Here is a 23,682-nt window from a genome sequence, read left to right on the forward strand (position 1 = left end):
CTTGAATTGACATTGGCTGCCACAACAAATAAAAGTGACATCACCTATAACCTTACTATTAAAACTTGTTTTCTTCGACTTGTTTTCGTTTAATTCTCCGAGAAAAACTTCTTTAAAATTCGCCAAGATGTCTTATATGCTAGCGCATTTACACAATGGGTGGCAGGTAGATCAGGCAATCTTATCAGAAGAAGATAGAGTTGTGGTAAGTAAGCTAATACATACTTTTGAAGCTAACCAAACATCAACAATTCTTATTATGAAGAATCATAGAGAAATAACGGGGAATATGTATAGGTGATACGTTTCGGACACGATTGGGACCCCTCGTGCATGAAAATGGACGAGGTCATGTACAGCATCGCTGAGAAAGTGAAAAACTTTGCTGTTATTTACCTGGTTGACATCACTGAAGTTCCAGATTTCAACAAAATGTAAGTTCTCATATACTTTACAAGTTTCTTTTTCACTTACTGATCTTTTAAATATTATTTCTTGTAGGTATGAATTGTACGACCCATGCACTGTGATGTTTTTCTTCAGAAATAAGCACATAATGATCGATTTGGGTACCGGCAACAATAACAAAATCAACTGGCCGCTGGAGGACAAACAGGAAATGATCGACATCGTTGAGACGGTGTATCGGGGAGCGCGAAAAGGCAGAGGTTTAGTGGTCTCACCTAAAGACTATTCAACTAAATATAGATATTAATCCGCATTCTGTACAACTATAAATATTAGATATTATTTATGTATAATATATATATAAGTGTATGGTAAATTTTAAATAAATTTCAATCTTCATCAGGTGGAACCAACATTCAGACTGACATTTTTTTGATTTGCTTTCGGAATTGGTAGCCACAAAATATCATGTGGGTTTGAAAATTTCGTATTTTTAATACTGATATTGTGATAACTAAAGGAACAGAAACGTATTGATTAACTATTGTTACCAGTTTGTGGCTAGCAATTCGAAATAGTTTGTATATGTTTAAATAACTGATATTTACATAGGTGTATATTATTGTGTCCCACTTTCCTATTATCGCTGGTCGTTCAAGAACGCATTCGCATAAATCCTTCAATCCGACGGAAAAATACATTCCTACAAGTATTGAGCTTAGTCCTTATTAATACACCGTCTACGATTTTGTGTGTTTTCAGTCGAAAATCGAAGATTTATCCAAAATAATGTTACGCGTCCTTGTCAGGAAAACACCCGACCATCGAAACGCGTCTAACATACCAAATCGGTTTATTGCAACACTTGCTTATCATTATGAAATAGCCTACTGTTTCGATGGCCGCTGTGCACCTCCCGAATAGTTTACATTTTGTTGTGTTTACATTAGTCATTTTGTTACATATCTCAGTTACTTCTGTTGCTTGCTTCGTTTAAACTATATGTACACAATACATTTTATGATGTGTAGGCCCTATGGAGAGAGTATGTAAATAAATACCTAAATACATACATACACGAATACTAAATGTGACAATAATATGATTAACCATTCAATCGCAAACGGATAAGAAAACAAACAAGAATTAACCACATTCTAACTTTCATCTAACGCAATAATATATATAACATGTTCCCATAGGTTAGTCGCTTTTGTTTTGTTTGTACAGGAATCGTAATGTAAATGGAAATGATTAACCGACGTCGCATCGTTTGTCATTCGTCGTACGCGCGCCTCTGCTATCAACGGCGTAGAAATATAAATAAAAGCGTCCGCGCGCATCTTGTCTAATATCTGCATGCTGCGTGCTCTCGCTCACCCCGCGCATTTGACACAAAATGATCACAGTACGTACTTATTCATTAAACGCGTTAAACTTAAATCATCTACACTTCCGCGCTTCTAACGTATGAATACAATGATACAACGAAACTTAACAAAATTAGAAAATATAAATGCGAGTGGCGCTGGATGAATGCATTTGCTTTTATGTTTAAACCATGTTTACATGTTGTTTTTATCGTTTGGTATGCGCATATATCGTACATACATTACATTTACGAGGATGAGGAGCGCACTTCAACAATAACAAACGAACACGATTCGTGAGCGTATTACGCGGCCGGCTCGCGTACTTCTCTCGCTCGCTCTCTTTCGGTACTGATTGATATAAATACTCATTTATATATGCATATGTAACGTAACAACAACGAAGAATAAGAAACTTAACACGCGCCGTCCGCTCAAGATGAGATCGGCTCGACGTAGTTGGCGGGGTACAGCCCCACGCGGCCGTCTTTTCGTCCTTTGCACCAGCCCTGTTCGTCTTCGTCTTCTAGTTTTTCAAATATGTCACCTAGAATAAAAGGAAATTCAATATTTTATCGAATTTGATAATTAAATGAATGAAATAATGCTTTCAGTTGTTTTAGACAAGATTTAATTGTTTATTAAATAAACTAACCTTGTTTAAAAGTTAATTCGTCATTTTCGGCACCCTCGTAGTCATAAAGCGCTTTCACTGGCACACCAGCTTCGCCATTGTCAACCATAGCATCGCTTTCGTCCCATTCCTCTTCCTCGAAAGGATTAGCATCGCCTTTGTTTCCTGATGATCCATTACTAAACGACAAAACTCAACATTATCTTGAATAATAGGTAAACACAAACAGTTTATCTCACGTTATGGTGGAAGCACGATTCGGACTCTCGACTTTCGGCGGTGATTTCACAGGAGTATCGTCCTTATCGTTTTGACTATCGTTGCTGTTTGTTTTCGAGGGCAATGACTTGACAGACTTCACCGATGATTTTGTCGTGGAGAAATCCTACAATACAATAATCCAATTACTGATCAGGAACACACATTTCTTATCAATAATATCATTAAAGAGGTGCTTGATTCCATTTAGATGATTACTCTTAAAAACATTCCAAAATTAAACTTAACCCAAATAAAAATGAATGAAATGTAGGTGCATTCGCGTAAAACTTAGCAACAGCATGAAAATTATTGATGAGAGGCTAATAATTTTAGAAAAATATAAAAATAAAATAATAATATAAGCATACATGCAGTTCCTCGCCGACCGGGCGCTGATTGATGAGCATAATGCCAGTGGGAACGGATTCCTTTGATTTACCTTTGGAAATATCTCGGAACTCCTCGGTGTAATCCTACGTCACAAACATGCACAACACACGAATTCGAAATTAAAACCAAAAATCTCACAACGACCACTCTCTCGAGAAAAGGAGCGCATCATGCATTTATCTCGATTGTCACAATGTCAACACCCAAACTCACAGCGCGGAGCAAAACGTACGTACCTCAAACGAAGGCCAATTCATCGCCATATTGACGCCGTAATTGTTCGACCACCATTTCAAGTCTTTGTTGTAATCAGCGTTGTGGATTGTGTGATATAATTCTTCATAAATTAACGGCAATCTAAAAAATACAATCAACTTAAAAAATGCTTCACTTTGCAGTTAGACGCAAACTTACGCAGAGTCTTTGTAAATGTTTAAATGCTTGTGTATATGATAGAGGGTATCCTTAATGAACTCCAATCGCAGGCCTTCCTTTTCCTGACACGTCTCAAAAACAGTCCGCATATCCTCCATGTATTTCGGATTGTATCCGTTAATCTCTTGCAGGGCTAGCTCGTACTTCTCCTTGCATTTCTGCACGTCGTCCTTCGATTTCTGCACGCGGTCTTGCATCTTCTTAATCTAAAATCAAAAAGCAAAATATATGATTTATTACATAACTTATGTAAACTTAGTTAATATACTGACCACGCCAGCTCTCTGATTATAATAGTAACGTTAAACAAAAGAAATAAACAGTATGTTAATGCAGACATAACAATTAGTTGTCCATGTTTAAAAGTGGGTATTATTTTACCTGGTCTTGTGAAATTGAGCTATCGCCCGATGCATTCCGCTCCTGATTAGAAGCGGACTTCTCAGTCTTGCACGCCGTGTGATAGTCTGTCTTCGCCTTCTCCACCTTCTGCAGAAACTTCACCCATGGTTTCTGCGCCTTCTTGAAAGCCTCCTCCATGTCTCGTCTCTCCTTAACTTGCATCATACTCTACACAAACAACAAGATAATAAGTAATATCTATTTTGAAGCAAAAAATTCACATCGTTACGTAAATTTTGTTTGTTTTTTTAAAAAAAGTCGCACGTTTCTCTCAATTCATATTCAATCTAATCAACTCTCATCTTTCCAAGTAAAACCGCTTTCACTTTTGGTTTTGTTTATGCATTTATGCGATAATTAATCATAATTAAAATTGTGTGTTACCTTATGCCAATTATCCTTCTGCCACGTCTTGATCTTGCCAATCACCTCGATGTTGAGGTTGTCGCGGATGCGATTGTGCACATCGCACCGGCGGTCCGCCTCGACGAGGACACCCTTCCACGCCGCTTCGGTGGTGCCGTACTCGGGGCCCTTTTCGATGAGGTCGTTCCACTTCTTCGAGAACGCCTTCAGGTTCTTGGCGTAGTTCTTCTCGATCTCGGCGCGCTCGGTGACGAGTGCTATAAGGTCCGAGCACAACTTATAGCCGTCTTCGATGCGCTTGGTGGTGCGCTTGTAGTTGCCTGGCTCCCAGAAGGAGTCGCTCGTCGCTATCAGCATGTTATCGTCGCTGTGATGTGACATTTTTACTTAATCTGCAAGAGAAAACACAAGGAAAATTAAGTTTAATGTTTGCAAGTGAAACACATAAAATTACGTTATTTTAAGGCATGTAGTGTTTGACGTTGTCATTATGACAAGAAATATGAGCAAAGAAATTCCTAAAATATCCGTAGTTTTTGGTAAAAATGTATTTTTTTGTTTAGGATATTTTATTTAATTTAAAAGCAACAAACATTGCAAATATTACATTTTTGTGCCATCTCACGTTTCATCCCATAGTTAACACCCTTTACAACACAATTTTTAGTATTTTCAAAGATATTCTGTTATTCAAGGCAAAGAGTAATCTAACAAATAATAGATTATCAAATTCTGTCCAGCCGTTCTTTAGTTATAAATGCTCTAACTAACACCACTTTCTTCATATAGATTATGCCTATACCACACTTATCCTTTATAAATACAAAACCCAATGTTGATCATGTCTGTGCATTATGCGTAAAGATGACTGACTAATAATACCAGCAATAATAACGTAATGAATATTCCACACATTATGTAAAACTTTTGCGCGCGCTGGAAGGTCGGAAAACTTACGACTTACCGAGAACGTGCGCGCATTAATTCAACAAATTCGCTCGTACTTTCCGCCTAGATCCGAACGAGTTAATTCGACCCGAGGCGAAGACGAAATCTAATTGTTTCCGCTCGGCGGACGCGCTTAAAAGCCACGATTAGCATTTATTATGATGCATTGTTGCACACGCGCTCGTCTGCCCGACTCAAAGTTCTAAGTACAAGTTCACCGGCACACTCTACACTCTAGCGAGCAAAAAATCGCTCGTGAAAAGTAAAAACAGCAGCGAAGGAAAATTATTGAATAAATTCAATTATATTGCAATCAAATTACCGGAAAACCATCTTAAGGCATTCATGTTTAATTCAATCCATTCAGTAGTCGACTACAAACAGAAACGAGCTGGCTTTATGAAAATTAAATTTGCACATAATTAAAACTGTCGCCATCTTGCCTGCTTGCGTAATCGCTTTGTTTACGACAAAAGAAACTTGCTTGGCTTGTGTTTTATGCAAAGTTAAAGCTATAAACTTAAACTTTACGTGTCGTGAAAGAGACACAAACGAGCAGAGAAAAATTAGGAAAGAATGGAAGTTAATTTCCCACGTCTTGATTTCTTAATTTCTCGAGCGCATTCTTTAAAGTTTAATTTGGGTGTTGATGAAACGTCTGCGGCAGTCGGAAGTAGGCGCGTCAAAATAAATTGAATTTAAAATAAAAATTTACGTGGGTTTATCGGTAATGAGATCTGCGCTTACTTGTTTATGTTTGCGGTTTTACTTATTAAGTTAATGCGCGTTATTGTTTAATAAATTGCTTTCGGTACGACTTAATTCCGAATGAGATGAAGATATCTCAGATTTGTTACATTGTTGTTGTTAAATCTTAATAATAATTCATAAACATAAATTATAAACAAAGATAAGTAGTATCGGAATTGTCACTTTACGATTTTGTCATTTAAAGCATTGCATATTCATTTGTACGTTTCTCGTTGGTAATTTTTATAACTAGGATGAACAAAGATCAGCAGCACAAAAAATCGCAACTCGCACGTCGGATAAAGAGTAGTTTTCAAAGAGTCGAAAGTGTGTTGAGTAACAGTATTTCACGTTCGTCTGTTTGTGCCACGTTCGGTTCGCATACTCATCTCACCTATGCGCATGCTCAGAGAGCTCAAACAAAAACTGAAATTTCTATAATGTTATGCGTTAGTTGGTGTTTATGGTATGTTGTACTGTGAGTACGTGGATTCTCAATATGCTTTGGAAAAGAACTCGTTTTGTGTTTTATTTCCAATTGCATTTTAAGCATTCGGAGAGGCAGAATGTGTCGTTTAATTTAAGCCCAGCGTGATTTGGCATTAAAATCGTGCAGCGGTGCGCAATGAGGTGATGATGGCGTTGATGTTGAGGAGATAAGTGTGAATATTCACTGTATTAACAATCACTTATCGCGATGGAAAATCAAATCGTAAAGTTGTGGTCAATAGGTCAACAGATCAGAACTTTTACCGTTTTATTGTTGCATTCTATTTGCGTGGACAATAAACATTAGAATATTAAAAGTTTGTAAAATCCACAAATAAACTCGACAAGACTAAAATTTCTTAAGAATTCATAGCATTTGTTCATTTACGAAAAGTTCCTCAGATTTATAACAATGTTACGAAGAATTAAAGTCGGATTAATGGGATATGCTTCATAATCCCATAGCCATTTAAACTTCTTCCAATTAGAAAAGAATTACGGATATTAATGACTATAAAAACGAACTTAATAAATTTCAAAAAGTACAAGCTCTGTAAAAAGTCTAGACAACAATAAATTTAGTTTTAATTAATCTTAAAAGTTATACATACTCGTATGTATAGAGTTTAAGTAAAAATAATTCCACAAGATTTGATGTAGTGCGATAAAACCATGAAAATGCCTCAAATTAAAAGATAATTTCCAGCGCTTCTTAGATTTTAATTTTCCTTTCTTATCGTGTATTACTCGAGACTAATTTATGCATGAATTCTTCGCCGGCGTGCAAATTTTCATTTGTGGGCGGCGTTCGCCACGCCGTTACACATTCTTGTTATATAAGACTAAAAGGAAATTCACACGCAGCGCTCGACAAGCCGACATTCATTTCGTGCACTTGCTTGATATGCACAGTTTCGATTTTATCGCGTACCAAGTTGTCCAGTAATAAATAAAATTGATTGTAAAATACAGCAAATCGGGGCATAGAATACTAGTGTTGATATATCTAGTTATTAATTAATTTCACGAAATTAGTTAACACATAAGTAAATGTCAAAAGCAATTGTCTAAAGCAAAAGATTACCAGCTTATTGTACAAAATTTTGATTAAATAATAATTAATAATTTAATTTAATCAAAGGCTAATTTTCAAAATAAAAGCGAAAAATTGAATAAATCGGTTCATAACTTCTACAAAATATTCACTCAGTTCCATGTTCTTATCACAACCATAACCCATATAAAAAAATCGATCGCCCATTCCCTCATTTGACTTAAGTGCAGATTTAAATGAAATTGAATCCAAAAATGGAAAATGAAAAATGTGATTTAAGTGATTACTCGAACAAAATAAAAACAAAATAAATCGATTTGTTAAGGTGTTGTTAAAGCGATACACTTCCAGATTGATCACCAAGTAAGGTTACCATGACTATATTATCACATATTGAACAGAATGGGAAACACCTTGCTTTCATTCGGAATTAAAACTGTAGCAAACACAATGCGCAATGTGCACAATAAACCAGAACTCGAGCATGCGAGCCATTCACAGCAGTCGACCGAATTCTTGCAATTGTAACAGGTTAACACTAACAGCCAACTTGTACGGCTTGTAAATCTCGTTACTTTAAAGCCTGTAATATGTTACATTGCCTTCAAGTTGGTAAACTACAAAACCGATTTGTTTCAGCGTTTATGTCTATCAGAGGAGTGAAAAGAAAATTACTCTGTTTATTATAATTTTTCGATTACTGCATAATTGCGGCGTGGAATTTATTGCAGAAAAATACTGGTAGGTAGGTACCTACGTGTTGTAGTAAGCAGGTACTTAGCTACTAGAAAAAAAGTAAATGAAGTGTTTGACCTTTGGAGGAAAATGCAACGTTCACAATTCACATTCACTTAATTCACCTGTAACTTGAATTAGAAATACAGAATTGTTACCGGAATGATAAACACTTGTCATTAAACAAATATCAATCAAAATCACGATGGAAATAGAGCATAATAAGTTTATTAAATATAATAAATTTGTTGTGTTTTTAAGTGACATAAAAGGAATTGTTCTATAAGTATAATTATTTAATTAATTGCACGTGAACTACTTGTGTGACATTATAATTGTTTGAAAAATTACTTTAGAATTAAAATCTGCGTCTTTTAGAGTATTTCTTATGAATCTGAGACTAATGGACAAAAAGTTATTCACGATTAAAGTCCGAAAAGAATTTTAAATGTTTCCAATACGTAAACATATTGCAAGTTAAAGTTTAAATGTGTTTTCTTGGGCGTTTACACTTGTTCCTCGAGCTCTTCGGCTTCACAATGATTCGTTGCGCAGCGTGCAACATGCTGCACGATCGCAGAGACTACAGACATGTGGTCCTGCGAGATGACGGTGATTACTTTGCACTTTTGACCGGCTTTTTCCGGCATACCAGACATTACTGACATAGTTAGCATCCGTACTGGCAAAGAAAGCATCAAGTTCAACATACACAAAATTAAAATTGTTTGAAGATCAAAAATGAAACCTGTGCCAAGTATGCGTTAACTTTAAATGTTAAAAATTTTATGAAATAAGAAGGAGTAATATGTAAAAATTATTACGTAATTTAAAGTAATGAGAAGTGATTTTGCCATGCAATTCGCAGTTTTACTAAAAATAGCATTTACTTAAAATGCATTTTATTAGCTTATGTGTAAATTTCAAAGTTTAGAATTTATTTTTATTAATTGCTTCAAAAGTCGTTTCGAATCGCGCTCGTAAATGATTCAACAACTATTCGCATATGTGTGTATAATACTTTTACTTGAAAAGAAGCAAGTGAAAGTTCAATTTAGTGCCTAGGCTGTAAAAAACTTATTTTCCACTTGCATATATAATAAGTACAATAAAAGAACGTGATTATTATCAACAAACGCAAATTAACTGTATAGACAGTCAAAGACATACCAATTTACTCGTATATGATGATTTATACAACTTTTACCAAAATATTTGCAATAATCGTAAATCATGTATCAATTTTATCAATTACAGTAATGTTTTTATCATCGTTACATCGTTAAAAATAAATTTAATATCAATTACTCAAAAACCCCTATTGGTTTTTTAAAAGGCGAAAATATCACGCAGGATTTTGCTGATTGGGCGCATAATAACCAATAATTTAACTCTTTCATATACCATCAAGCTGTTTCTTACTATAATTTAATCAAACATGACACTACAAGCGTGGTATAATAAAGTACAACGAAATATGCGAGTAACAACAAGAAGCAAATCAGATGCAAATGGGTTGATTAGATGATTGCCCTCCCTGCGCTCTGAACCTCCTCTAAACTCATTCAAAACTTGATATTATTTTTTGACGTGTTTTGATAGTGATTATCTTCATAACTAAAAGCGCCCGAATCCAACGAATTGCAGATTATGAAAGATTGGAAAATTCTCTATTAGATTAAAATCTAAAATAATTAAATGTCTTAGGGTGAAAAAGCAAAAAATGTATCTAAAAGTGCTAAAAACTGAAATTTTTCAATTTTTGTCTATTTTTTTTCAATCGCGAATATCTCGTAAACTAAAAGAGATAAATAAGATCTGATCGCAGCGTCTTAATCTACGGACTATTCTCTATCAGAGATGGTTAAAAAGGAAATCTGAGAGATGAAATTTTAAATCTTATGATAATATTTCCAAAGTGACATTTTTCAATTTTTGCCCATTTTATTCAATCGCGAATATCTCGTAAACTAAAAGAGATAATTAAGATCTGATCGCAGCGTCTTAATCTACGGACTATTCTCTATAAGATAGGATAGTTAAAACGGAAATCTGAAAGATGAAATTTTGAGTCTTAAGAAAAAATTGCCAAGGGGGGGTGCTTGATACTTTTTTTCGACGATTTTTGATAATTAATATCTCTTCAACTAAACGCGATAGCTGCCAACAAATTGTTGATTATGAAAGATTGGAAAATTCTCTATCAGATAAAAATATAAACTAATTATATTTCCAATAGTAAAAGGTCGAAAAACGCGACTAAAAGTGCTAAAAAGTGATATTTTTCAATTTTTGCCTATTTTTTTCAATCGCGAATATCTCGTAAACTAAAAGAGATAATTAAGATCTGATCGCAGCGTCTTAATCTACGAACTATTCTCTATAAGATAGGATAGTTAAAACTGAAATCTGAAAGATGAAATTTTGAGTCTTAAGAAAAAATTGCCAAGGGGGGGTGCTTGATACTTTTTTTCAACAATTTTTGATAATTAATATCTCTTAAACTAAAAGCGATAGCAACCAACGAATTGCAGATTATGAAAGAATGGAAAATTCTCCATCAGATTGGAATATAAAATAATTAAATATCGTGAGGTAAATGGGCGAAACATGTGATTAAAAGTGCTAAAAATTGAAAATTTCCATTTTTTTACGATTTTTTAATACTTCTTCTATACCTTCGTAGGCTATAGTCACACTATAAGAACGCCGACAGAATTGCATAAAATGCATTTTACAACCGTAGAGATATCACTTTTACATCACCAGCAAAAATACCAATAAAAAAAACTTCATAATTAATATATAAAAACAAAAACATGACTTGAATTCCATTCACATGAAATAGATTATCGAAAGCTTTCAGCGTTCAATCTAATTCAATGATAATGTGTTGCCAAGTGTTTTATTTTAACACGTTGTAGACATATTTATGTGAATTTTCAATATGTACAATATGTGCACGATAAAAATAACGAAAAAAACATTTGAAAGCACTCAGCACCACAAAACATAAAAGTCAGACTTCAATTTTCAACTTGTATAGATGAAGAAAATTTATAGAAAGTTCACTTTGAGTTGAAATCATCTTATAGAATTATATAAGCATTAAATTATTCAATACTTTTTATAGTTCGTTACGCTTGGTAAAAATTTCAACCGACAGTTGCGAACTTGAACTTGATCTAACTGTAAACCCCGCCACTATGCATAAAAAGTGCTAAAATCCATGCTTAACATGTATGAATTCAATTATTTCTAATCCAAGCGTCGATTAATTAACAGCCTAATTACAATTATTATTTAATCATCAAGCGTGTGTTGAAACAATATTCATCAGCATTAAGAAAACCGCTATATCAAACAAACACAATTCTAATCGCAACTTTTCTAAATACCAAGCACATAAACGTATTAAACACTCAATAAATTCTTATCACAAACACGTAAAAAAACCAAATGTTATCGCAAATAATAAATCCGCTTTGATCATGCAACAATCAAAAATTCTTATCGAGCGCAATTTTGTCATTCTTGGTAAACGGATCATAAATCCAGCAAATTAACACGTTTCTCATAAAATAATTCCTTAAATGCGATAATGATTGATTAGGAAATGAGGAGCTAATGAGTGCGGTAGTTATAATTCAAGGCGGCCAAGTTAACTCAACATAAACGTGGTTTTCTGATGAGAAAACACCAGCGGCCTCGCGACGTAACCAAACCGCATTCTTTGCTCACATGCCCACACTTTTCGTTCAGTTCGTTGACGCCCATTGAGAAGATTCTTACGATTCATAGTACGCGTGTCGCTGTGAGCTTGACCGACGTAAAAAAAGTGCGTAACATCAAAGCAACTACCGAGCAAGCCAGCAACTCTATTACATCGCTACTAAGTACACATAGATAACGTTCACAAACATGAATAGAACAAATAAACATGACATAAACTATTTTCTTGTTTAATCAACAAATAGAATATTTTCAATTTTTGCCTACGCTGTAATTTGGATAATATGAAATGTGATACCAGATGGCAGAGTGAAAGCATTTTAAGCCGATTACATAGTAACCTGATGAACGAGCAGAGCCATAGTAAGCGAATACTATAAATAAAAGGCTTCTTTGCCTCCCTCGGTGGTTGAACATGTTTCGATCTCATCTACTTGGCCACATTAATAATTTTCATATACCTTGTTAGTACTAATTTAATTTAATAATCTCGACTCGCCCGCAAAGTACGACCTGATTACCCATTTCCAGATTAAAATTAAAAACGCAGAAAAAAGTCGACGCTATTGAAAAGTAAAAATTAAGTAGAAATCAAAAGGAAAGTGCAATTACTTTTGCAGCAGTCGACGACTATACAGCAAAAAATCACCATAATGATTGTCATCATGCACATCCATCGACGGCGATGCATGATGCGAATTACTATTATTACTAGTATTTGCAAAGCCCGTAAAGGAAATTGCCATGTTAAGAATCGCTCGTATCGGCGACTTTAAATTGTGCCAGTGTTTATTGTGGGCTTTGGGCTTGCGAAACTAATACAAATGGCTAATAATGTGTGCAATCGGGTCGGCTGGAGGAAAAACAAATTACACAACAATACGCCGACGACCTACTTGTAAGCAGATATTTTCTTTGGCCATTAAGGTGCAAATATTTGCATATTCATTTGAACAAGTTATGATTTATATAATATCAACACAGCAGTGGAATGAAATAAAAATGCAAATGTTGTTAAGTTCTGGAACAATACAAATTAGTTTGTTACACAAATTAATTTAATTATAATTAATTTAAGTTGACATTTATTGAGGAGTGATTCGATTTGCCTAGAAATTTGCCACAAAAGCAAATTTTTGTAATTATTTAATAGAAAAACAAACTTTTTCAATTACCAATTTTTAAAATGACAGAATTTTAAAAAAACCTAATACTCCATCAATTTCAATAAACTTGTATGATGATGTATCGCGACAATATTAACTATGACCATATAACTCTAATGCCATCACATTTGACTCATATGAGTGCAATGATCTACAGATTGCTCATTGCACACACATGACACAACAAAGCGTATGAAGCGTAATTATCACTGCATATCGTATCACCCAACAGCATAAAAAAGCACATAAAATATATCAAAGACGCATCGCTGCGCGCTCGCAACTTCCAATTTCCCGCTACCATCAAGAACCTCGGATTAATTAGAAGTAGACCGACAATATAAATAGATTACATGTAATTGGACTCGAACTTGACATAGCGCGCCTTAACTCACGTAAAATGCATAATTTTATAAATTCAACATTGCAGTTAGAATAAATTCCTGCAGTAGAAATCATTTCCCTATATGCGTCGCAAATGACATTTCTATAATTCTGTTACATTGGAATAATATTCACATAAATAACTATAGTATTTATACTGCAGTTTTGGCATGCAGGAAGTTCAGGCTGTTAATAATTCATACAGATATGAATTATGAATATAAAAACGTTGCTACTTTTGCCAGTGCAGTGCGAAATGATATTACAAATATGTAGAAGTGTGTTTATGAGGTCATGATGGACGATACGAATGACACAATTGCATTTAATTTGCCTTTATTTACGTTTTGATACGTTTGTGGCATTCGAGAGCACAGTTATGAGAGACTAGCGGAATTATAATTTATTTTGTTTTAATTGAGGCGAATGCATTGAATATGCATGAAGTTCACAAGCTTACCAGAAGCACAAAAAGATGTAACAAGTATCAGAAAAAAATTTCACAGCCAAGTCAAGTTTAAATTAAAAAGTTTTCGTTTTACGCAATAAATAAAAATGAAGTGATGAGGTCGAAGGCGTGCCTTATTTTTTTGTCGATTTGTAACCGAAAATAACTCGCTGTGGCCAAAAATGATGCGAAATATTTGTATCGATTTCGATACGAGGTGTGGCATTCACGTAAGGACGAAACGACGAGAAGAGAACGCTGAAAGACTATTATTAGTCTCATCAAGCAGATCATTTGAACGTTTTCACGTGATATCCGCAGTGGAAACGTTGTTAGTGCTGATTGTCGAGAGAGTCAGTCGACTGATCGACTAAAACGAAAAAAAAACTGCAATTTGAGACTTGGAGAAACGTAAAAGGCGGAAACACGGAAACTGGCCACATTTGTAAACGTGTACAAGTCGTAGGTATATTGAAAATCAATTTTACCCAAGCAAGTGTAAAAATATTCAGTTAAAAATCAAAATAATGTAAAAAATCACTCGTTTAAATAAATAGTTAAATAACAAAACAGTGGTTTTCATCGCAAGTGAATTTCTCTTCTTCGCTCGATTAGCGTTTCACCTTAATGGCATTAATGGCAATAGAAAACTTTTTATCTGTATCGTAACGTCCAGCACTTCCAGTGGAACTTGGAAAAACTGGCCAACTTTACACTGTGTCCATTTTAATCACAAATATAAAATCCTGAATGCACACAACGGCCGTAACTTAACATCCAGAATTGCTAAAAGCAGAAGAAAGATATAAAAAAGAAATCGCTTTCTATTGTGAGTGCATAAAATCGCATCTGAAATGGACCAAATTTCCATCTGCATCTGGCTTGGCTATGAAAACTCTAATTATAACTAGCAGCGACGCGCAAAACGAAACCTTTCAAGGCGTTCTAATTGAGTTATCGATGCGCGTTCATTTACTTGCGGTTCATTCACTTATCAATCAATTAATCGATTCTTTGGCGATCAAAATGCAATCGCTACCAATTTCCTACTCATACAAAACTTAAATATTTCTATCTTGAATTCAAGTTTTTAATTAATTTCACCAAAACTGTTTTAAATAAAATTAAATTCAACATATATACAAATTCCACGCTAAAACAAATCATTGCATATCATAGTTATGAATTTAATTACAAAATATCAAACAATAATTCGATAGATTACAATTAATTTGATATAACATGCAATATTTAATTTCCTGTCCTGTTTTCAAGTGTGTAATCTGCATGCTCCTCCTCCCAGCGCGAAACTTGTCTAGTTTTTGCTCACCCGGCTAGTCGCAACCACGATTTATTGATTAACGCATTAATTCACTCTCGTACTCGTTGCTGCACACCGAACGCAATTTCGTGTGCAACCAACGTATGTGTGGTGCACTCTGTGCAGCCAGGAATGTTCCATGCGTTACGGCACGCAGTCATTACACACCGTGATTAATATCCCAGAAACTGATCGTCAATTATGCGCCTTTAATTAAATTCATTTTTTCCTTCTCGTGTACGCAAGTGGCGCGGGTAACGAAGACTCTTGTATAATCAAGTGCTGGAGACGCGGAGAGTACAACTCAGAGTTAATTTAACGTAAGAATAAGATTGTTTCGAGATTCCTTTACGTGAGTCAAACGTTTTTTTCCTTCATTTTCTGTGTGTTAATAAGAAATATTACAAGTTTAACAGCATGATGCAGACTGCAGAGTGCACAGTTTACATAGCTGAAGTTTGCTTAAGTTTAAGATTGTTCGCGAGCGCAAGTTTTCTTCATCTAAGTAATTTCGCCGTGTATCTTGATCTTGAACTCTCCGAGTCCTCGAGGGTCTTCGAGGAAACTTATATATGACGAAATGAACGTGTACCGTTAGATAATAAATATTAAACGGTTATATTTTGTGTAGTTTTGTTACAATAATTGCCAATTATCGTCGTTAAAGGTATTTTTTTGCAAAATAGAAATGTAAAAATAATATCAACAGATTATTTTCAAAAGAAAACTAATATCCACCTATATTGTAACTTTATTTAAGCCTACTTTTTAATAAATAAGAAATACTTTTATTCCACCACATGTTCCTCCTACTTATTCAATAATTCATCCATTTAAATATTTGTCTTAAGAGAAATTTGTTACACATTATCACCTTTTCACTTCTGGTTCATTTTTCTATTTAAGTATATTGTGCTAGTATAAAAGAAAAATGAAAGCATCTTGTTAGCCTATTAGACTTCTTTCAATTACAGACACAAGTAATAAATTTCTCTAAATTCTTCTGCGCTTTACACTTGATAAAAAATTAGGTAAACACTCGAGCAGCACATAGGTATAAAATCGGGCGCATTGTGTCGATTTGTAACCGACAACTCCAGCTGCACTAGCAGCAGACAGTAGCGGTTAGTTAGCACATTCATTTTTATTAATACACAAGTCATTCGAGCGGTTTCAGTAATGTAGTGACTTTACTCATGGGAATGTGTGTGAATGCCAAGAAACCGCACAGTGCCGCACAACAATACGAAATAAATAATATCAGCCAGGAAAACATGTTTGCTTCAAAGTCAAGAACTCGCGGAATGAAAAAATTAGACCACAAGAATTTAGATTTTTGTTTTACAGGTCAAGCTCAAACCCGAGAAATGTTATTCAAATTCAAATTGTAATATTAATACCGTGGATTACGTATTCTTCAATAAATATAAATTTTTACCTTATTTCATTAAAATTTGAAGAAAAAACTTCAAATGAAGAAGAAATCCAAGAAAGCAAAAAGGAAAATACTGAAAAAAATCCCACAACATTTCATTCATGATGTCCCTCAGTCATGTAATGTAACGTTGTAGAAAAATAGCTGTTATTGTTATAACCCGGAGTCGTGTTATAAACGCTGTGGTTCTTTTATTGTTAATAATGTTAATAACGTTAACTGTCTGCCGCAGAAACAACAACAAGCTGAAGAAAAATTTTACTCATCATTTACTAACTATTACCAACCATTCACAATACTTAAATGTTTAGTACAATGAGACGACAATACTGCCAACATAAATGGCAGAAATGACAAAACAAACGCAAGATTTATTCCAGACGACTACTGTGATAAATTAATTTCGTTTGGTAATTTTTATTACTTCGCCAGACATACAGTTCCCAGACTTTTGGTCGCTTGAACTGGCTAATAAGAGAATAAGTAATGAATGAGTGCTGAATAAGTTGAAATGGAGAGTGAATTAAGGATAATTTGTCATTTGTCATTTCTCATCTGCGCGCACTTCCTTGTCTATGGCCAACGGGTACGTCTCGCTGTCTGGGAAACGAAACTAAATTGAAGCACAAATTTAATAACATTTATTTTATTTTAACTTATTAATTAACCTACAATAAAAAAACTAATTTTTAAGACTGTGAAAATATTAAAAATTGAATTTAATTCATTTACTTGCAATTGCAATGCTATCGAATTAAAAATTAATTAAAAGATACAAGTTCAATTCGATTTTATTGGCTTTAAAATTTAAACAATAGTGGAATGATACTTGGGAAAATTATCCCAAAATTACGCCAATAAAATTTTGAACGCTTTTTTGCTTTTGACAAAAACCGAGTCGAAATAACGAATACCAATCCACTGATTAGAAAGTGAAGCGTGGAAATTAGCATAATTGTACCAACTCTGTATTCCATAAACGACGCACCGAACAATTCACAGTCACAGCCGTAAAGAATACGAAAATAAAAAGGCCTGCTTAATGAACGGTTAATTTAGTCGATTTGTCCGATTCGTTTCGCATGCACCATTGCAAAGTGAATGACTGAGTGTTGTGCGCGAATAACGACAGCACTTGCTAGTTAAGTGAGTACAGCACAATCGCACAATACGAAAATGGTGGAATGTTTTACGCCGGAATTGAAATGGAATGCCAATTCCAATACGAACGCGAGTACAAACCAGCGGCGTAACTGAAAAAAAATAGGAAAGAGACCAGCCAAATTGCGTGCCGTATGATGTGCTTCACTAAACAATCGTTTAGAGTCAATCTCATTGAGATTTCTACATCGCTTTCGATATTTTATTACAATATTTATTCGCAGTCATCGTAAAAGTTAAGTAGGGACGTAGAGAGTAAAGAGTAATAGTCGTAAAATCAAGTAATGCATATCGTTTTGGAAAAGTGGATCGATATGTATTACTTACTAAAGCTAGGATGACAATTTGGGACATTTTAATATCGTAAGTTGAAAGAGAAAAGTAATTTTTTACCATAATATCAAACCTGTACTTCCCAAATTTCATATTTTCTTTAAATCACAAAAATATTGTGATCAAATTAATTTTTTGCAATTGTGCAATTTTTAACCTTGGTCTACATTCAGTACAAAGTCCCTATACTCAATTACATCTTATCAACAACAACTAATCATACCAATTCATGATAAGACGTCAAGTGTTGATGATAAATCCAAAGATAAACAACTTATTAAACGATGCCATCATACTTAATGCGTCTGTAAAGACACGCGTAGATATGAACAGAAATTACTCAATTAATGATACACCGGTTTGATACGAAATAATAAACGAATAACTCATCGTAACAGATTCGTCGTGATTACTCATTAATATTTTATTGACTGTAGTCACTAATGCAACATTGCGGGAAGTTGCGGAATTAAATTAAGCACAGTACGCTTATCGTGCTAATTTTGAGCAAGTTTTGGAAACACACTGTGAAATTTGCACACGTAGAGTCTTAACACTTAAATTTTATTGCAGGTAATGCACGGTTAGGAAACAATCATCAATAATAATGAATTACACGGCATTATGTCATGTTAAATTAAATTTTATTGATGAACTCGGAGAAGAGTCGAGTTGGGAAGAAGTTACTTTTGTTTTATGGTGTAATTATTATGACAACAACAGCAGTAAGGTTTTGATAATTCACTATGGTTTTCTTTTCAAAGAATTCTTATTGTAGAATATAAAATAATTATTCTTAAATCACCCAGTGATATTAATGAGGCCAGATTTTTTTTTATTAAAAAAAAAACGCTGCACGTGGGGCAACTCAACAGAAACGCAAGAAAATTCCAAAACAATAAAACACCTCAAAATAACCGCGTACTACAGCCTAAAATACAAAAAAAACTTCTGAGTTAGAGCCAGATACGTCATCATCAAAAGCACTTCTACCTTATCCGACAAGCAGTTAATAAAGATAACACGTCTTCCTTGGTTTTGTTGATGAAGACGAATGAAGCACTTGTCAGTCTTTAGAAATATGCAAACTTTGCATTCTCGGTACCCTCATCCATGAACAAACTGCCCTTTTCTCACACAAAACGCTCACAACAGACAACACAACCATTCAATTTGAAGGCTGCGTCGCTTTCGACAATCGCAGAGGAAACAAGGAGGACGCTTCGAGGAAGGAAATTTCACAAAGCGCGTTCATTTCCCTCCTGTCTGACACAAGTGCCAACAAGCAACAAGCATCCAAGGTGCTAATACAAATGCTCACTCAAACCTGAATAACAATGAACATATTTCAACCAATAGCGAAAAAAAGCGAGAACAAGTTCTAGCGGATTTTAATCAACTCCTTAACAATAAAATTCCAGCTTGATAATGCTGCTTATCAGCGTCATGCTTTTCATGTTCATTCAAACACAAACTCCATTTGTGTTCAATGATAACTCAGGAATGCAAACAATCCTGGCTGAAAGTTTACTTTTTACAGCGCGACCTTGACACAATTCCTTCATGAAATAAAAAACAAAACGCATTCTCGTTTGCGTTTCGATTTTCAAAACGAAAGCTCAGTGAAACACCAACGCATGTTTTGGTTCTAAAATTAAATTCGCCGCGCTTAAGTGTGCGACAACACGTGCCATGTCACAAGCAAACCACTGCGGCGACAAATAAGCACCTATATTTGTAGTGTGCGTGTGTTTGCAGAGAAACTACTCGAATAAACACCAAATATAACCAGTACAACATTTGACTACTAAACAGTCAAAACACCAAACTCACAAACTCCGCCTACCAAATTAGTTTAACCACACATGTAGGATAAATGTCCCCACATACGATCAGTACAAAATGTACTGTGTGTTGCCTAATGTACAAATACGATATAATGATCGTATGTGGTGACAATAATGTGTACTAACGTAGACTGCAAATGAAATTGCGTCGTATTCATTTATTCACTCACATTGCGATCATTTCCATCAATTGATGTTGTTTAATAAGCGCCATGGCAAAATTTTGTAATGAATACTTCCGGAAAATACAAATAAAATTTCGGAAAAACCGCGCTACATACTATAAACCATCTGTGATGTTGAAATGTTTAAATTTAATAATCTAAACGTCGCCACTTGAGTAAATATAAAAGCATATGATGTAAATACGAGTTAATTAATCGCTAGACAAACGAGGCGGCTTTTCATTATCCGAATTTCAAGCACCGTTGAAATTCGGGCCAGCGCGTTTTTCCACATTACCATAACAAATCATCTCAACGCGCAAACATTTGGGATGTTGGTTGTAATAAACGCAAATTACGAACAAACACATTAACGCTCAGTAAACCTAAACGACGCGTCACGTAACCAACAAATTTCATTTCAAGAACGTATTTTAAGCCAAATGTAAATGAATTTTAACTTGAATTCTTCGTTCGCGTTGACATTTCGTCATCTTACATTCCAATGAATCGCCGCTTAATTTATTATCAAATGTCGGCGTTGGTTTTTTGAATTTTTAGTTATCTACCTTCACAAATTCTACTTTTACTTTTCATTGCTTAAGAAAGCACTATTTTTTTATATGAGTAGATAATATTATGACACTTTCTATTTGATTTACACCTAATAGGTAATAAATAAAAATAAACTAAAGCAAAACGTCATTAGTGAGTGATTAATATTATATCATAATTATTATTATGTGATTCGCAATAAATGTAGGTGTATCAACCAATATAGACATAATACTAAAACCTGTGACGCAAATAGGTAACTATCAATAACGATGCAAACCAGCATGCGAGGCGAATGCAAAGCGTTTTGAAAAAAAAAAAACTAATCAATAAAAACAACAGAAACACGGCAAAAGCAGTGAAAACGATGGATGTTTACCTCGCACACCGGTTTGTTGATTGCAATATTACGTGCGCTGTGGTTAGATACATCGCCATTACGTACGATCTAAGTTATTTCAATGACGATGCACTTGCGGCGGTGTAAACTATTAAAGTTACCAATGTTTAAATTTTAAAAATATCGATTGTACAGGTAGGAAGATGATCAATAACTATTTTTAGTAGTTTCTTAATTACTAAAATTTAAAAGTTGTTTTCTTAGAAATTCTGAAAAGAGGAAAGTATCTAAGAGTTTTAAACTTGTTTTACACGGAAGTTTAATTTTCATTAGTACCTGTAAAGTTTACGTGCTACCATTACGTGCAAATCTATATAAAAACAAAGTCGAGAAGTCAATTCAAGAGTTTCAATTAACAAAAAATAGTAACCCTCCAGAGAAATTCCGTTCAAAGTATATCGCAGCAATTTGTATGCAAAACTCACAGAAACGTAACACTGCTCGCAGCAAAGTAAACGCAGTCAACGAAATATAAATGCATATATCGGTACCTACGAGTGCATACTCTACTCATGCACAATAACGTGAATGAACAATGCACAATGCACACCAATCTTACAACGCGCCATGAGCACGTTCTGCTAGACTTCCAAAAATAACAAACATCAAATGCACCAATAAAACCAACACAAATTAGGCGCACACACGAATCACACATATCACGAGTATGTAACTACAAAAAAAAAACAATTTGCAACAAAATTCCACTTCAATATCACTTCACTTATACAATGCACGTAATTTATTTAAAAATATAAACACTTTAAATGACTCATGACTCACGTCCTCATGAATATTTGATGTGCGCGATATGCTGTAAGTAAGTACATCATCCAACACAAAATGGATGCGCTTGAAATGCGCTTGAGCTTGTGCAACGATGCACACACTCGCACCGAACCAGACAATTTATTATTTGCGGCGCATGCATGTCAATGTCACCGGCAGGAGTTGCATATACACAGTGATGGTGTCCCCAAAGAGTAGCACAACATAATTAATATTACGCCTGATTTGGGCAAATGGGGGACAACAGGGCTGTGCGTGATGGTTGACCTTCGCGACAATTTGTTATCGCTCACGAGTATGCATATAAACATTTTCGTTTCATGCCTGTTTAACAACACAATGACATATTATACTCGTGTGTAGAAATACTGTCCAAAAATGTAATAAAATATTAATGGCTTTTTGGCCCGAAAGCGCACATTTTTCGCCTGATTACACCTAGCATATTAATCATAAACTTGCAATTAAAATTTTAATGAAAAATTACACGCGTGAGTAAAGATTTTAAATGCAATGCAAAGTTTTCCATACCATTCAACATGATGATTTTTTGCGTCGTTGAGAAAGTTAAACTAAAATTAGCGTGGCTCAAATAAGTTCAAAAATACCAGCGCTATGTGCTCCTACAGGTGCCCAAAAAGTGACGACCTTGGCGAGTTTACGCCGCGGCGCGTGTTCTATCGTCTTCCACGACGCTCTAGCGCGCGACACAGACGCGATTACCGTTCGTTCGTTCATCAGCGCGTTGTCGCGTCCCGCGCCTCTTCGTGCGGCTCATGCGCGACAATTCGAACGGGTTGAGTTGTTTTCCCGGCGTGCGCCCGGTGTGCCCGATCGGTGGTTGAGCAAGTGGGCGTACGCGCAACCGTCGCCGTCAATAACATGACACTGCTACGCTGTACTTCGGCACGCGCTTTAAACAATTAAAAGCCCTTTCCGCCGCAATACAATATCTCGAGTAATACATGATCTTATCTAATGCTATACATAACAAGTTGTTGACAGCATTGCGTTTTTTATATGATTCACGATTTGGGATTCATTCGCAGAGTTGAACAATAAAAAAAAAAGAGTAACGTTGCAGCGTTCGTCACGATGTGTTGCGTTTGCCGACGCCGATTCGCCGAATATAATAGAAACAAATACAAATGGAACACGGCTCACCTTATTTACGCTCGCCTGGTTCCTTTCCTTCCTTCCTCTTCCTCGTCCTGCGTGCTCTGGCACTCACAAAACTCACAATCGTCGCCGAATTAATCCCAACGGGGGCGTCCCGTGTCTACCGTGCGTAGATATATCCAAATTGCGTAATCGCTCCTCCACTTGTCGCAACGTGCGCAATCAAAATTACGAAAACGCTTCACGCGCCGCAAACAAACACACGTCGCCGTTTTTCGTCGTGCCGAGGTGTAGCAGCCGCACCGACCGAACTCCGTTTCCGCAGCTGAACTCGGCTGAACTGAATGCGCGAGCTGGCGGGCTCGGCGAGGCACGCACGGCGCGGCGCCCCGTCTGATAATGTTGCGTCTTCGTTGCACAAACGTCAATCGGCAATAATTTTTTCTCGTGAAAAGAGATGACGTGCTTTAAGTTCGGAACTTTAGTTCGTAGAAATGAGACGTTTTCTGATAGGGGGCAGCACGTGCCGGACCTATAACAAATTGGATCATATATATAATAATGATGCGGCTGCTTTAAAATTCCA

The 23,682-nt window shown here is 35.3% G+C and overlaps 2 protein-coding genes across 3 annotated transcripts; one reads left to right on the plus strand and one right to left on the minus strand.

Moving 5' to 3' along the window:
* The first annotated feature begins 8 nt into the window (after positions 1–8).
* Dim1 (thioredoxin-like protein Dim1) lies at positions 9–821 on the plus strand. Its single transcript, XM_065302042.1, has 3 exons — positions 9–205; positions 298–434; positions 502–821. Exons 1-3 carry the CDS (start codon positions 128–130, stop codon positions 713–715), a joined length of 429 nt encoding a protein of 142 aa, XP_065158114.1. The 5' UTR covers positions 9–127; the 3' UTR covers positions 716–821.
* Positions 689–23,460, minus strand: Synd (protein kinase C and casein kinase substrate in neurons protein Synd). 2 transcript variants are annotated; one of them, XM_065302037.1, is made up of 9 exons: positions 23,142–23,457; positions 4,285–4,658; positions 3,880–4,068; positions 3,478–3,704; positions 3,300–3,420; positions 3,042–3,146; positions 2,652–2,797; positions 2,434–2,591; positions 689–2,325 (listed from the first exon to the last, which is right to left on the minus strand). In XM_065302037.1, exons 2-9 carry the CDS (start codon positions 4,645–4,647, stop codon positions 2,213–2,215), a joined length of 1,422 nt encoding a protein of 473 aa, XP_065158109.1. In that variant the 5' UTR covers positions 4,648–4,658; positions 23,142–23,457; the 3' UTR covers positions 689–2,212. The 2 variants fall into 2 exon arrangements, with proteins under 2 accessions (XP_065158109.1, XP_065158110.1); XM_065302038.1 differs by lacking the exon at positions 3,042–3,146 and having other exon boundaries at positions 23,142–23,460.
* Positions 23,461–23,682: the final 222 nt, after the last annotated feature.

The sequence above is a fragment of the Atheta coriaria genome, unplaced genomic scaffold (assembly GCF_025399875.1).
Source record: "Atheta coriaria isolate IRGN ID8LTWV9N9 unplaced genomic scaffold, Caltech_Dcor_3.1 hic_scaffold_5_pilon, whole genome shotgun sequence".
In the NCBI taxonomy this organism is placed as follows: domain Eukaryota; kingdom Metazoa; phylum Arthropoda; class Insecta; order Coleoptera; family Staphylinidae; genus Dalotia; species Dalotia coriaria.

Bases quoted from the DNA above. Each gene is read 5' to 3' on its own strand.
- Dim1 (XM_065302042.1), top strand. From the start codon at position 128: ATGTCTTATATGCTAGCGCATTTACACAATGGGTGGCAGGTAGATCAG. The intron at 206-297 runs GTAAGTAAGCTA...GAATATGTATAG, and splicing joins CAGAAGAAGATAGAGTTGTG to GTGATACGTTTCGGACACGA. The intron at 435-501 runs GTAAGTTCTCAT...TATTTCTTGTAG, and splicing joins GTTCCAGATTTCAACAAAAT to GTATGAATTGTACGACCCAT.
- Synd (XM_065302037.1), bottom strand. From the start codon at position 4,647: ATGTCACATCACAGCGACGATAACATGCTGATAGCGACGAGCGACTCC. The intron at 3,705-3,879 runs GTAAAATAATAC...TTTTGATTTTAG, and splicing joins GCTCAATTTCACAAGACCAG to ATTAAGAAGATGCAAGACCG. The intron at 2,326-2,433 runs GTTAGTTTATTT...CTTTTATTCTAG, and splicing joins CGAATTAACTTTTAAACAAG to GTGACATATTTGAAAAACTA.